At 35.0% G+C, this 14,383-nt stretch overlaps 1 protein-coding gene across 2 annotated transcripts in view; it reads left to right on the plus strand.

Moving 5' to 3' along the window:
• LOC106876333 (bridge-like lipid transfer protein family member 3A) overlaps positions 1-14,128 on the plus strand; it is an 81,022-nt gene extending 66,894 nt beyond the window's left edge. For both annotated transcript variants that reach the window (XM_014924832.2, XM_014924833.2), the window contains 7 exons: positions 519-581; positions 2,395-3,391; positions 3,760-4,379; positions 5,909-6,065; positions 7,260-7,519; positions 10,103-10,208; positions 10,889-14,128. In XM_014924832.2, coding sequence (XP_014780318.1) covers positions 519-581; positions 2,395-3,391; positions 3,760-4,379; positions 5,909-6,065; positions 7,260-7,519; positions 10,103-10,208; positions 10,889-11,397 — 2,712 coding nt within the window. In that variant the 3' untranslated portion in view covers positions 11,398-14,128. The remainder of the gene's footprint in view (positions 1-518; positions 582-2,394; positions 3,392-3,759; positions 4,380-5,908; positions 6,066-7,259; positions 7,520-10,102; positions 10,209-10,888) is intronic.
• Positions 14,129-14,383: the final 255 nt, after the last annotated feature.

Genomic DNA, 14,383 nt, shown 5'->3' on the forward strand with positions numbered 1-14,383 from the left:
GCATAGGCCACAGGTTATGGTCTCACTTGGCTTGCCGGGTCTTCTCAAGCACAGCATATTTCCAAAGGTCTCGGTCAGAAGTCATCGCCTCGGTGAGGCCCAATGTTCGAAGGTCGTGCCTCATCACCTCATCCTAGGTCTTCCTGGGCCTACCGCTTCCACAGGTTCCCTCAACTGCTAGGGTGTGGCACTTTTTCACACAGCTATCCTCATCCATTCTCGCCACATGACCATACCAGTGCAATCGTCTCTCTTGCACACCACAACTGATGCTTCTTAGGTTCAACTTTTCTCTCAAGGAAAAATAGATGTTAACATGATGATGATGATGATGATGAATGTCCTCTAATAGTTTTGTATGTATTAAGTAGATGTTATCTATTTCTTCCTGTCTTCTCACTTTGTCTAGCTGATCAGCAAGCATGGACAACTAAGACACCTTGCACTGTCTCTTGTAAATCAAAGATAACAACATTTGTGTATCTTACTAACAACTGTTTTTCACCTTTGTTTTGCAGAAAGAAAATACAGATGGACCTCGTGAACACATTGATATCAAATTTGAAGCTTTAATGCCGAAAGTAAGTTGACTTTGCTGTTGATACTACTACTACTACAACTAGGAAACTTCTATGTGGTCATTCAACTTGGAGATAGTAGTCAAGTCTCCTTCAAATCTTGGAAAATGATAATTATTCTGGTTGGAATGCTTTTGATCATAGGTCTGCTTGATTAGGGCCAACAATTATTATCTTTATTGCTCCTAGTATTATTGCTGTACTTTCCATTATATATGTCAAAAAAACTTTATGGTTATAACATGAGATTCTGCACTTATTTTATGCAGTGGTATTGTAATGAGTTTCAATCTTGTCAAATTTTCAATGAAGATTTAAGTGCTATTCATTTCACTTCACTTTCGTTACTTCATAGACTTGAGAACAGCATCAAAGACACACAATCTGATTTCCTTTCGTCTCTTATTGTGAGGCATTGTGATCATCAAAAACTGGAATTTATCTATGGATGGCCTAATACCTACAGAAATGTAAACAGTTTCACTAGAAATTATAATATTTTTAAAACATAAATGATTCATTTGTGTTTGCAAATAATAGTGTAACTTATTCATGTCACTCCTAAAGTGAAAGCATGTGGCCTAGTGGTTAGGGGCTGAGTTAACAATCATAAGTTCATGGGTTCAGTTCCTGGACTGGGTGGTGCAGTGTGTCACTGAGTAAGACACATCATTTCACATTGCTCAAAGCTACTCAGCTGAACATGAGTACTAGTTGACTGCTGGTGCAGCCCTCTAGTTGCTCCAGCTATCACATCCTTGATATTTCACTGGGTCAAGTATGAGAGAATCGAAAGGATGTTTATGTCTGCTTATACCAATAACATGATATTTGTGTCGCTTGGGCCCCTGAAACATCTGTTCACCTTGCATATGTCAATAACATATAATTATCTGGACTACTTTGGTTCCCAAAACATATTTGGGTCTCTTTCATTCCTGAAATTTATCAAAATCCATCAAGTTATTTACTTACTGGTGTTTGTTCTTTAGAATTCTGGTTGTCTTCTTGACTACTGAATCAACTATTGTAGAGTGTTCAGTTCCCACAAAAGTGAAATTTTTAGTTACATAATTAGATTCCTAAATTAATGAAGTACTTCTGTTTTGTTGAAAATGTTTTTATTATTGTAATATTTGTAATGGTTAGAGGGAACAGCTAAATGCTGATAGTGAGAAATATTCAGTATCAGCATCCAGCTACTATTTCTAAAGACTAAATTTGTAAAACCTTTTAATAGGCTTATGGCCTCTTGATTCTCCATCTTTTCTCTTGTCACTGATGTATATTCATTGTTTTTTGCTAGTTGAATCTTTGTTGGGAGTGGTTGACCATTAGGAACATTGCAGACATGAAACACCAGCAAACAGTTTTCTATCTAGATTCAAATATTAACTATTTAAAGCTATGAGAGAACCTTTATATGATCATTCAGCCTGCAAATAATAGTAGCCAAATTCTCCTCAAATCACACCCTACAGTGTTAAAAGAAGGACACATTGAATTATGTAGTCCTGAATACACTGCCCATAGAAAATAAGAAGGAGTGATCACAGCTAGATTGTTCTTGACCATAGGTTTACATGATCAGGGCTAGCCTAGAGCTAAACAACAAAGGCTACTTAAATAACCTCCCACAATATCAACTATATAAATTATTGTTAGAGAAATAACATTGGATTAACATAATATGTGTGAAAGTAATGAATGTGTTAAGTGAAATACATTAGTAAAGAAGGGCTCTGGCTGGAGAGATCCTTCTCTTTACATGTTTTACTAACAACCAGTCTAACTCTTTATTTTTCTTTATCTCCAGCTATTAATCCCTGCTGAAAGTGGATCCTATCCACAAGTAGCTGAGCGACCAGATACTCTGTTAGTTCAAATCTCCAAAATGTCAGCAACCAATAAACAGAGTGAGGAAGACACCAGTCATGAGAAACTATTACTGGCACTGGAAGAACAAAGCCAGTGCTGTCTACTTAAATCAACAGAGTTCCCAATGGATCAGAACGAACTTTTGGTGTGTCCACAACATGTATGTAGTCATGTCTTAGAAAAGGACTGTCTTAATGCCTACATAGACTCATATGTGAAACAAGTGTTGACAAACTACAAGTTGTCATTGTCTGGCACTAACACAACTACAAACGCAGCTGAAATAGCTGACAGGAGAAGATTGAAAACCAACAGTCTCAAGCTGGATGCTGCATATGATATCTGGAATGTACATATTGATCAGATATGGATGGACTTCACCACACGCAAGTCTCGGCCTGTTCCTTTTCTAGAGTCTTTCCCAGTGACATTTTGGTTTTGGCGAACTCAGCCCTGTAAAAGTAGGGGGAAGAAGGAAGGAGAGAGTAGATTTGACCATAAAGGCAGTTCTAACTTGAATGGGAGTCAGGATTATAGTGACACTTCTGAATTAGCTGATAGTGATAGTTCAACAACACTTTGTGATAATGATGGCCACACGGACATCTGTGCAATAGTATGTATCAAATCAAAAGTTCAAGTCCTAATCACACATTACCAGTATTTGTTCATGCTACGGCTTGCTGAGTCTTTAACAACCTTTCAAAAACAACTAGATGCTGACACTGAATATTTCTCCGGAACATTGGCATCTTCATCAATTTCTTTAACAACATTTGTGCAGGACATTGAAGTAGCGATGGTTTTCCGTAAACCATCTGAGAGTTCATTCCATAATGGAAACATGACTGAGGCTCATAGCAGTACCATAAAAGGAAGTATACCAGAACTGTCGCTTCCTGACCGGCAAGCAGAATTGGATGGTTGGCCAAACAGTAAGTTAATGTGCACGACTGTCATTTGTTTGATCTTGCTTCCCTCCAGGGGGTACAAATATATATAATACCCTCTCACCTTTCCATATATACATCATCATCATCATACACACACACATCAAACATCCTCTCACCTTCCCAAACACAATCCTTCCTTCTATAAACACCACTAATATATAATGTGTTATTTCTGTTCTTTTGCTTTCACTCATCTGTCAAGTTTCATAAATATTTTGTATTTGTTATCTATAATCAATGTAAGTCTAATTATAATCATTATAGATTTTATTAATTCTTCCTAAGAACATGTAATAATTTCCTGCTGTATTGTTTGTTGATCCATCAATGAATTTCTATGTTATTTGCAGATGACATGAACAACTATGATGGCAGCTTAAGTTACATCTCAAAATCTTACAGTGATTCTCGTTTAAATATCTCCAAGCATAGAAGTATGAATGGAGAGCTAATGGAGGGTTTGATCCATGAAGATAGCATGCAACCATTGAATACAGCATTAGAGAACAGTACTCCAAACATTAACCTCTGCAGTAGTGAAGGTGCATCAGAATCTGTAATGCCTATGTCACTCGTAACATATAGTGCAGCTTCAGACACTGTTTATTCAACAATAAGTTCCTTAAGCAGTTCAGATGCTAAAAGTGCTGGGCCAGCAGTTACATCACGCAAATCCAGTTTTAAAAGTGAAAAGAAAAAAGTTTTATCGACAGCTTGGTCAAATTTTACTGACAAGTTGAGGTCCATGAGTGATTTAAATGACGATTCTTTGCTTGGTACTGAAGACCTGGAACCAGGTCAGACTGATTATTCTTCAGATGATGAGTCGTTTGAACATCTGTCATTAGAAGACGCTGAAGAACTTCCTGCATTTGAAAAAAAACAAACTCTTGATGCTCAGGGCTCTTTTGAAACTACAAGCCAAGACAGCAGTTTAGAAACTACATCAACAGCTCGGGAAAAGCAACTAGTATGTGTTATTTATATTTTCTCCTTTTATGTGGTTAGCTTTGCAATAACTTCATATGAAAGTTTTCTTTCACTTATTTTTCCAATATGATGTGGCACAGTGTGTTTAAAGTGAAGATATATGACTATTGGGCATGTGTCCATGCACTTACTACAGTTAATCATTTGTGTTTGTGGCAAAGGCACATAACTTTGCTTGCTTCAGTCTGCCTTGCTGGTAACAAGTTCTACTTTTATTTCATAGTTGAGTTGTTAGAATTAAGAAAGACATGCAGCTGTAAAAACAATTAGACCAACAATATACAGATGTTCAAATTAAATAAAATAATCATTCTTTAAAAATCTGTTTAAAAGCTAGAGCACAAAACTAGTGATGTTGATGAAGTTAATGTTCTTTATGAGCTTCAGTTACTTGACAACTAGTTCAGAGAAACAGATGTTATTGCAGTAGTTATAGAAGAGGCTGGGAGGAAAATACAAAACATATGTGAGTCTATACCAGTAGTGTGTTGGTGAGTGTTTGTGTGTCAGTCTTCTCTTGAATGTGCTCTGTTCCAGATATGTGAGCAGTTGTTACAATATGAGTTTTATTAGAGTTTTGTAGATGGTCAGCAAATGATCAGAGGTTGAGGTATTTCAAGCCCTAAAAAAGAAACCTAGAGTTTGTGATGTTTTTCTACAGATACCTAGCATGAGCATGTCAAAATAGATGTAAAACAGAGAAAATAAGTCATAATGTGTGAAGATATACTGGAAGGAGAGAGTTCTGCCTGACTAACTATCAACATATCAGTTACAAAAATATCAGATTTTGTTATAGAGAAGAAGTTTCACGTATTAGTGGATGCCTGTTATAAATTACTCATCTGGAAATAGTTTATATTTTCTGTCACTTTCCTAAAGTATGCTAAATATTTATGTTGCATATTGTTTCTTCAAATGCTTACTCATTAATTACAAAATTTGTTTTTTTTTTTAATCCATAATTGGCCTACCACCAACATGATGTTTTGTGTATATTACGTTTCTGAATGACTTTGTATGTTTCATTTTTAGACCCTATAAGTTACATCCATTTACACTGGCCCCATTGATCCACTTCTATCCCTATCACCAACTTGCTTCTCATCTTTATCTCCAGCCAATGAAGGAACCTTTATTTAATCAGTTGACCTGCTAGAAATAGCAGTCAAATCTCTTACACTAGTATCATAAAAAAGAAAGGATACATTAGGTAATGTAGCTTGAGGTACACTATTATTGCAAACAAAAAAAAAAAACCCAAACGGGATAGTCTTGGCTTGACTGCCTTTGATTGTACATCTATTTGATGGCAGTTGAACATATCTCTAGCAAATCAATATTATTCACTATCATTATATGTCCTCACATTTGCAGCTATTTCAATAGCATATAATTTCAAGTCCTTTCTCAATGCAAGCTCATATTGTGTAAAGTAAAAATGAAGCTACACAGTGAAGCAATAAGTTAAATTCAATCAAATCATTGCATACGTTTTTTTTTTTTCAGATCAATGTTTCAATCTTCCATTTGAGCCGAACTGAAGCATTTGTCCAGAACTTGAGAAGTGGTACTGTGTTACGTTGTCAATTACAAAATATTGATGTTGCTGAATCAAGAGGTTTCAGCTGGGAAGGATTCCATCGCAAGTTTACCTCATCAAAAGGTATTTTTCGTATATTTTTGTAGTAAAATTAACATTGTTTCCTAAGGGTCCCTATTGTTCTATTCCATTAATGAAGTCAATAGCTTAAATGTATATCACAGGCATGGCTGTATGGTTCAGAAACTTGCTTTGCAACCATGTAGTTTCTGGTTCAGTCCTACTGCCAGACATCTTTGGGCAAGTGTCTTCTACTATAGCCTCAGGCTGACCAATGCCTTGTGAAAGAATCTGGCTGATTGAAACTGTGTTTTTGTGTTTGTACTTGTCTCCCACCACTGCTTGACAGCCTGTGTTGGTTTGTTTATGCCCTCATAATTTAGCAACTTGGCGAAAGACAATGATAGAAAAAGTACCAGATTTAAAAGTAAAAAAAAAAAAAGTACTGGGGTCAATTTATTCAACTAAACCCTTCAAGACAGTGTCTTAATATGGCTACAATCCAATGACTGACACAAGTAAAAGATAAAAGATCCATTTTCTAAAATGTAATTTGAGTAGCAGGTATATGAGTCAATGACATGCTAAATTACCAGCTGAAAGGTAACTTGTTCAAATCTTTGACCAGCATTGTTTTGTGTCTAAGGACAAGTCACTTAACTTCTAATTGGCTCATTGATTAGCCATCTGCTGTGATAGGTGATGGGTTGTTGGAACATGCACATGGCTTGTGTATTTGAGTTATTGATGTGAAGTCTGCAGTGCATAACTGTTCAGCTTATCAGTTTTCTCCTGTAGATAATCTATCTTTGAGGAGAAGATTACCAAGTCAAGTGTACACTCAAGTTCTAAATGTGAGGGAAAGTGTCCACATAATACCTCTGATGTAGTCTTACTGATGATCCATTCATTGTTAATTAAGAAATAGATGTGGAGAGAATACAGCCTTGTCACAACTAGATTTCACTGATGTTTCATAATCTTGTGGGTTAAGTTTACAGAAGGTTAAGTTTACAGAAGGTTAAGTTTCCTAAATGTTTTCTGTAACATCTTCATTACCTAAATCATTATTATCTAACTTTGTCAACATTTTATACGTCTTCCTCTATCTCAGCTTACATTAATCAATATGTGGGACAGGTTCCTCTGTCTATCAATTAATAGGTAGCTGAATAGTTTTCTGTTTGTTATTTATTACTTTAAACACATTTCTCATCCAATTTGGCTGGTAAATCTGCAGTTGTTGTTTTGTATTAGGTTTACAGTATGAGACAAAATCAATGTCAACAGCCCAGTTCCCAGTACGACTAAAGTATATGATTGGTCCTGGTCTGGCTGAATTAAAGAATGATCTCATTGGACAAGAGCGGGGATTTTTACACATTGACTTGGCTGACATCAACCTGACATTCCAGATGTCAGCTCTTATGAATATAACTGATCTGATTGAGGACGAGCTCCCTCCTGTCTTCATGCCACTCTATATCAGCATCAAAGACCTGACACTGACATTACAGGTAAGGCTTTTTGGACAGCTATTGAATAATTGTTTTATTTTACAGTTTCAAGCTGTTGTATCGGACACTGCTGCTATAGGCAGCTACTGAACAGATAACTGACTGTTTTCAGGGGTATGGAATGTAAATATTAGGGTCAAGTTAGAGGTGCATGCCAGAAAACAGGGTTCAATAAAATCAGTACCAGAAAGTGAAATAACAAAGGCTTAATGCCTCTCTAAGTTGGGTAACAGACTTAATCTGTCACACGGTTTAACATCACTGCCCCGCCTTTAGTGAAGCTCGCTCTGTTTGCAAGTATTCAGGCCAGGCCTCCAGTTTGAGGATATATTCCTTCTTTATTCTCACGAGTTTCTGTCCTCTTTCTTGTTAACTCTCTCTCTCTCTCTCTCTCTGGTTGGCCAACTATGTACCCCCTAAGACACCTGTTTCTGTCTTTCTGTCACACTCTAACTTTTATCATCTGATGCAAAATTACCTCCTCCAATGTCCCCTCCCTTCTCAAAGATGCCTTATCTTACAAGTTACTTGGTGACCCTGCCAGTGCTGGTGCCACATGAAGTGGTTGGCATTTGGAAGGGCATCCAGTTGTAAAAACCATGCTAAAACTGACCTTGCCCGTGCTGATGCCATGTAAAAAGCACTCAGTCCACTCTGCAGGGTGGTTGGTGTTAGAAAGAGCATCCCGCCATAAAACAGACACAGAAGCCTGGTGTAGTCTTCTGCCTGGCTGGCTACTCTCAAACCATCCAACCCATGTCAGAATGGAAGGTGGACGTTAAACAATGATGGTGATGATGATGAAATGCCTTTCCTGTTACCAATCCTCACCTGTTTCCAGGCAAGGTAATATTTTGCGATGGCTGAACATGTTCTCCCAGAAAGTTGGAAATGAATGACAGCTTCTATGATGGTGACACTCATTTACAACTGTTGAATGATGTCATATACTGGAAGGCAAAGTTTGCTCAACAGATAGCAAGTACCACTTCTTTATAGTTGAGTAATTAGTTACTGGAAGGGCATCCAACTGTGAAAACAATTGCTCCAAGAACATCTTCACTTGTATAGCATAGCAAATATAAGACAACCAGACACACACACTTTTTAAAGAATGTCTTATTGATATTTTAATTTAGTCAAAATGTATCAGCTGTTACGTGTTGTTACTTATACAGTATATATTTGTTATTATAAACTATACTAGTATTTCTTCAGACTTCTACTCATATTGTTGTTAAAAGTACACTATGCACAAAGCAGAGAAACTATTGGGCTGGCAAGAAAGTAGTTTCGATTTTTTAATGTGAAATAAAAGTCATATTTTTCATACAAAGAATGAACTTAAATCAATTATATATTTTCCATTTTGTTTGATGACCTTTTGCCATCTTTCTGGCAACTTCATGATTTCATGTAACTTCTGGTCCTTATCAGCAAAAAAATGGAAGCAAGTGTGATTTCAGTTCATATCATTATTATTGAAAGAATTTTGCAAACTTCAAAATAAATGGTAATCTGATGGTGCAAGGTCAGAGCAATATGGTGGATGTGACATCACTTCCTAATTTTTCATGAGTTAGCAGAGATGTGTGTGGTCTAGCGCTGTCATGGTGGAATATGATTCCTTTACGATTTGCCAATTCTGGCCGTCTTTCTCTGATTGCTTTCTCCAGTTTCATTAGTTGTTGATAGTAAACCTCTGAATTGATTGTTTGGTTTCTGGGAAGCAGCTCACAATACACAACACCTTTGTAATTCTACCAAATTGCCAGCATAACCTTTTTTTTTATGCAATTCAACTTTTGATATAGTTTGTGCTCATTCATTATGCTTCGACCATGATTGTTTTCGATTGATGTTATTGTAGACAATCTATTTTTCATCACCTAAGTGAGTCTTTTTCAATCTATGTGGAACCCAAATATCAAGCTTTTCAACGAGTCCAAGACATTTTAAATGATTTTAAATTATCGTGTGTGATACATTTAACCTCTCTGCAATCTCTTGCAATATGACATTCAGATTCAATTATGGCTTTGATTTGGTCATCATCAACTTCAGTAGATTGACCAGAACATTGGTCATATTTGAGTGAAAAATCTCCAGAATGGAATTTTTAAAACCAATTATGATATGTGCATTCTCTTAAGTGATCAGCACCATAAACTTCACATATCTCTTTGTGAGCCTCAGCAGCTTTCTTTCCTTTACGGAAATAAAGAATCAAAATACGGCGAAAATGTTCGTTTTTACACTCCATCTTAAAGTTGACACTGAACTAATAGCTGTGAACAAAATTACGTACAATTTGCTTCTAAAGTAAGCTAAAAGTAATGGCTATCAAATGTCAAAAGGAAAAAAATCATAACATTGACAAAAGTCATTCAAAAAGATCATAGCTCTATCTATTTGTGAAAAACGAAATTACAGTCTTGCCAACCCAGTATTCTCAATATTGTCCTTAACAAAAAGCAAGAAAACCAGTTTTTTTTTTAACCCTTAAAAATCTAAGGTTTAATGTTTATAAATCTATAATACTGAAATCATTTTACATTAGTTATCACTGTTACTATTTCACAGGAAGACCGTCCATCCAGCTGTGGCAACTCTAGTCAACCACCAACTGTAATTTCATTGCATCGTTCAATAATCGATCGTGGAGGGGATGGAGTCTTTCATATCAGAGGTAAACATGTTTGTATTTCTGAATAATTTGGAAGAAGAAGCATATATGTAGTTTTAATTTATTATTTAATGTTGATATAACATGAAGAAAGGTTCAGAAATGTGTTTACTCATTAGGAAAGTAAATAATCAAAGGGAGAAAATGTATTAAAAAAAAAAAAAAAAAAAGAGTCAAAAGACACATTTTAAGTGATATATAACTTCTATTTAAATGAATGAGTTTTCAACTAAACACAGTGCTGGATATAAATAAAAAGATCAGTTCTCATACTCAAATGATCTGTCTTTGCACATGCACTCAGGTAGTTTCTAGGATGTAATACTAAGCTACATAACACCTAAGTTTTTGGAGCTAGCAAATAACTAGGAGGCAGCTCCTCTTCATAATATAAATAATCTTACTGCTGTACATTGCAAAGAAATTCTCTACTGGTGCTCAGTAATACTCTGTAGCAATTACTGTGCTCAGAGAAGACTTTTTGAATGATTTTAACTGAGGTGTCCAGTATTGAATCAAACTGACACTTATAGAATGTCTGAAAGTAAATTCTGAACTAGATTTGAACTTCAGAATTTACTTTCAGACATTCTAGATTTGAACTTCCCTCAATTATTTTTTCCATTTTATATTATTTAAAAATGTTAACTCTCATACAATGTGATATTTCTTTTGACCAACAGGTGCTAGAGAGAGCGAATATTACAAAAGGATCTCAAAATCATCCTTGATTACCAAAAATTCATCAGGTGAAGACCAAAACACCTTAGAAGCAGCTTTATATGGTTCTGTTAGTACTTCTAGTCGAATAATTGAACAGTTACATAATGAGAATGAAGAACTGGTATCTGTTAATAGAAAGCAAGCTGAAACTTTAGAGAATTATACAATGCTTATGGCAGAAGTTGCCAGTTTGAAGGATGAAAACCAGAAACTTAAGGAATCTTTAGATGAAAAGGTCTCTCAGATACAAGATTCTAATCAGAATTTCTCCTCAGAACATATAACATCATTAGAAACTGAAAATCTGAAGCTATTACAAAAGATTACTTACTTAGAAGAAGAAATACAAACATCTGTTAAAGAAAAGGACTCGTTACTAGCAACAATGCACCTGCTTCAAGAAGAGTTGCTTTCATCAGAGCAACAACGCACCAGTTTCCAGCATCTACAAAGTCCTAATCAAGCATAATTTATTAAAATTATCCTGTATAACAGACTTTGAAGGTCTCACTGACTGTTGCTTCTGATTTTACTGGTTACCCATTCAATATTATTTAGTTTTTCCTCTATAGTAAGATATCTGCCAGAATACAACATGATGTATAGAATGGTTCCTTGACAAGTTTTTATAATCTATCTTATATTTATTCAATTCTTTAAAAAATGACAAGGTTTTTGTTTTAATCCCCATTTTGTAATGCAATGGGAATAACATAGAAATAGTTAAGAATTGTTAATGAGATTAGAAAGGTAATAATTTTTCTAACATTTTGTCAGTTATACTATAAGTATTCTGATGAGATCATAATGAATGATTTATTTCAAAATGAAATACAACACTTGCAGTTTTTCATCTAAATTTCATTCTAATTTTCTCAGAAGGAATGGAACATTTACTTATATTGCTATGAAGTAGTTCTGTTTCTTCTACTACATTTGTTAGAGTTTTAAGAAAATTAGAAAATAACCTAGATCTATTTTAGTTTCACTATCAGTTTCATGTAAGTGATGCTATCTGGTTGTAGTTCTAAAACAGTTTACTGTATATAGGTGTTTGTGTACACTTTTGCGTATACACACTGCTATGTAATATATATTTGGTTGTAAATAGTTGTCTTTGTTTGTGTGTGTGTGTGTGTATGTGAGAGAGAGAGCATGTGTGTATGCATGTATGTATGCCTATATATACACATACACACATACATATATATGAAAAGTTTGTAAATACTTTAATATAATTGAAAGATGTATTTCTGGTGTATGTGTAGTGAATTATGGAAAAAGGAATTCATTTTATATATATATGATATAATATATATATATATATATATACGAGTTAAAGTACTGGACTAGAGTCAAACCTTATATCAGCTATTGTGCTGTGCTCCTGAGCAAAGGACATAACTCTATTCTTTCAATTGAAACTGATAAAAACAGGTTCTATCCTACTTCATGGTTGAGTGCTTAGTGGTAAAAACAATTGCTCTAATAAAAGGAAAATCATCTTTCGCATGAATGCATGGAAAACTGAATGTAAAACAGTTAAATATATTATGTATGGAAAGATAAAATATATATACATCAAGCAAATGTTTAAACATAAGGCAAATGAATTCTTACAAGGTGTTGGGGAAATTCCTCAAGAATTACTTTGAGCCATGTGACTGCAGAACTTCTGGACATATCTAATGTTATAGTGAAATACACTGAATACCAATGAGAGGCTAAGGTACCGGAGAATGATATAAATTCAATGAGAGTGTCACCTCTGTTGGTCCAATGATCAATACATTATGTCACATTTCAAAGATTAGGCTTTTGCAATTGATAAACTTTAAACAGTGCACTCCACTTGTGACTGGAAATACTGATTGTACTACATGTCTATGCACCTTATCATGCACATAGATGATGCTCGCATGTCGGCACTCAGTGTGTAGCAGTGGGAGATGTAGGGTATTGTTTCCAAAGTCTTTCTCTGATATAATTCAATATTTTGACTGAGTCAGTTAACAAAATAAAATTATTTATCAAGGTTTTTTTGGCATATGAAATATGCCAGACACATTTGTTTTACCCAAATGCTTCCACTACACTGTCAATGATTTCAGTTGTGTCACAGTTTCTTCAGAGAAACAGATTAGTGTTGTGTTATGTGGAGTTATTTGGTGTAGTGTGGTGTGTTAGTGGGTAACACCAGTCAACTCTGCTCCATCAAACTTATGGCATGAGAACAGAGTGGTATGTGATATAGAATTGCATTTGGTGTGTTGTGTGATGTTTGTGTTTTGTGAGTGTATCACTGTAATCAGCTTCTATGATATATCAGGGTCCAATATTGTGCAGGAACATGCTGGCTCCTAGTAACTTCAAATGTGGTTGTCTAAGGTTGCACTGAAGTTCACTGAGTATCTTCTGACTTTCTTTGTCTAAGATAAGAACCACTGCTAAATTTAGTCATTAGAGAAATATGAAGATAAAGAATATCTGATAATAAATTTAGCAGTCACTATGTTAAATAAGTTACCTCCATAAACACCTAGTCTCTATTCAGCTTTAAAAAAAAAGTTGTCACTAAAGGTATTATTATCCATTGTTTTATCAGTGAGGTGGTGTAGATGGTATAGAGCCTGATCAGATGCTTTATGGTTGTTAAATGTCTCATGTTTCTGAGTTGAGATTCCATTAAGTTTGATGTTACCCCTTATTCTCTTATTGAGTATTGGTAAAATAAATTCCAATACTGAAATGAAACCAGTTGACTATTCCTTCTCTTTCACAACATGGCTATGTTGGTTTTGATCTTTAAAAAAGATTTATTTGGAAATTGGTGAATAATAATTTGTCATCTAGTTGTGTTGTAGTAATTATAAATAGATCAAATCAGTACAAATGTACACATATGTGTGTATAATATATAAAATGTAATTTGTTTGTCTTAAACTTCACATTCTACTGAAAGAAGCTAGTGTTGTTATGAAGCTTAGACACTTCGGTTAGAAATAATTTCACCCTGTCTGATCTTGTAACCCAGAAGTTTACTAAGCTGAAAGAAGCTGTTGTCCAAATATATGACCCACCCTATCACCTGCCTGTATGTATATGAACACTGTACACATATTGCCAAAATATTGCAACTGAAGAAGTTTTAGTGCAGAGTCTACAAAGAAGGTTTCAATAAATATTTTTAAAAGTTAAAAGCAGAAGTCTTTCTTTAATTCCACCTTGTGTGGGTTGGCTGAGAATGAGAGAAAAGACCGTTTGTGTGTGTGTGGTGCCAACTTCACTGTAGTGTTTGATCAATTATACAATAAAAAAACAAATGGTGAACATTTTGATGTGTCCTGTGCTTAATTATAAATACTGTGACCATCTTAATTTTCCATATCTTGAGACACTTATAGTTCTGTCTGTGCGTCTCTATTCAATGTAACTAAGTAAGCTGCTTAATTAAA

This window comes from Octopus bimaculoides, chromosome 3, assembly GCF_001194135.2.
Source record: "Octopus bimaculoides isolate UCB-OBI-ISO-001 chromosome 3, ASM119413v2, whole genome shotgun sequence".
In the NCBI taxonomy this organism is placed as follows: Eukaryota; Metazoa; Mollusca; class Cephalopoda; order Octopoda; family Octopodidae; genus Octopus; species Octopus bimaculoides.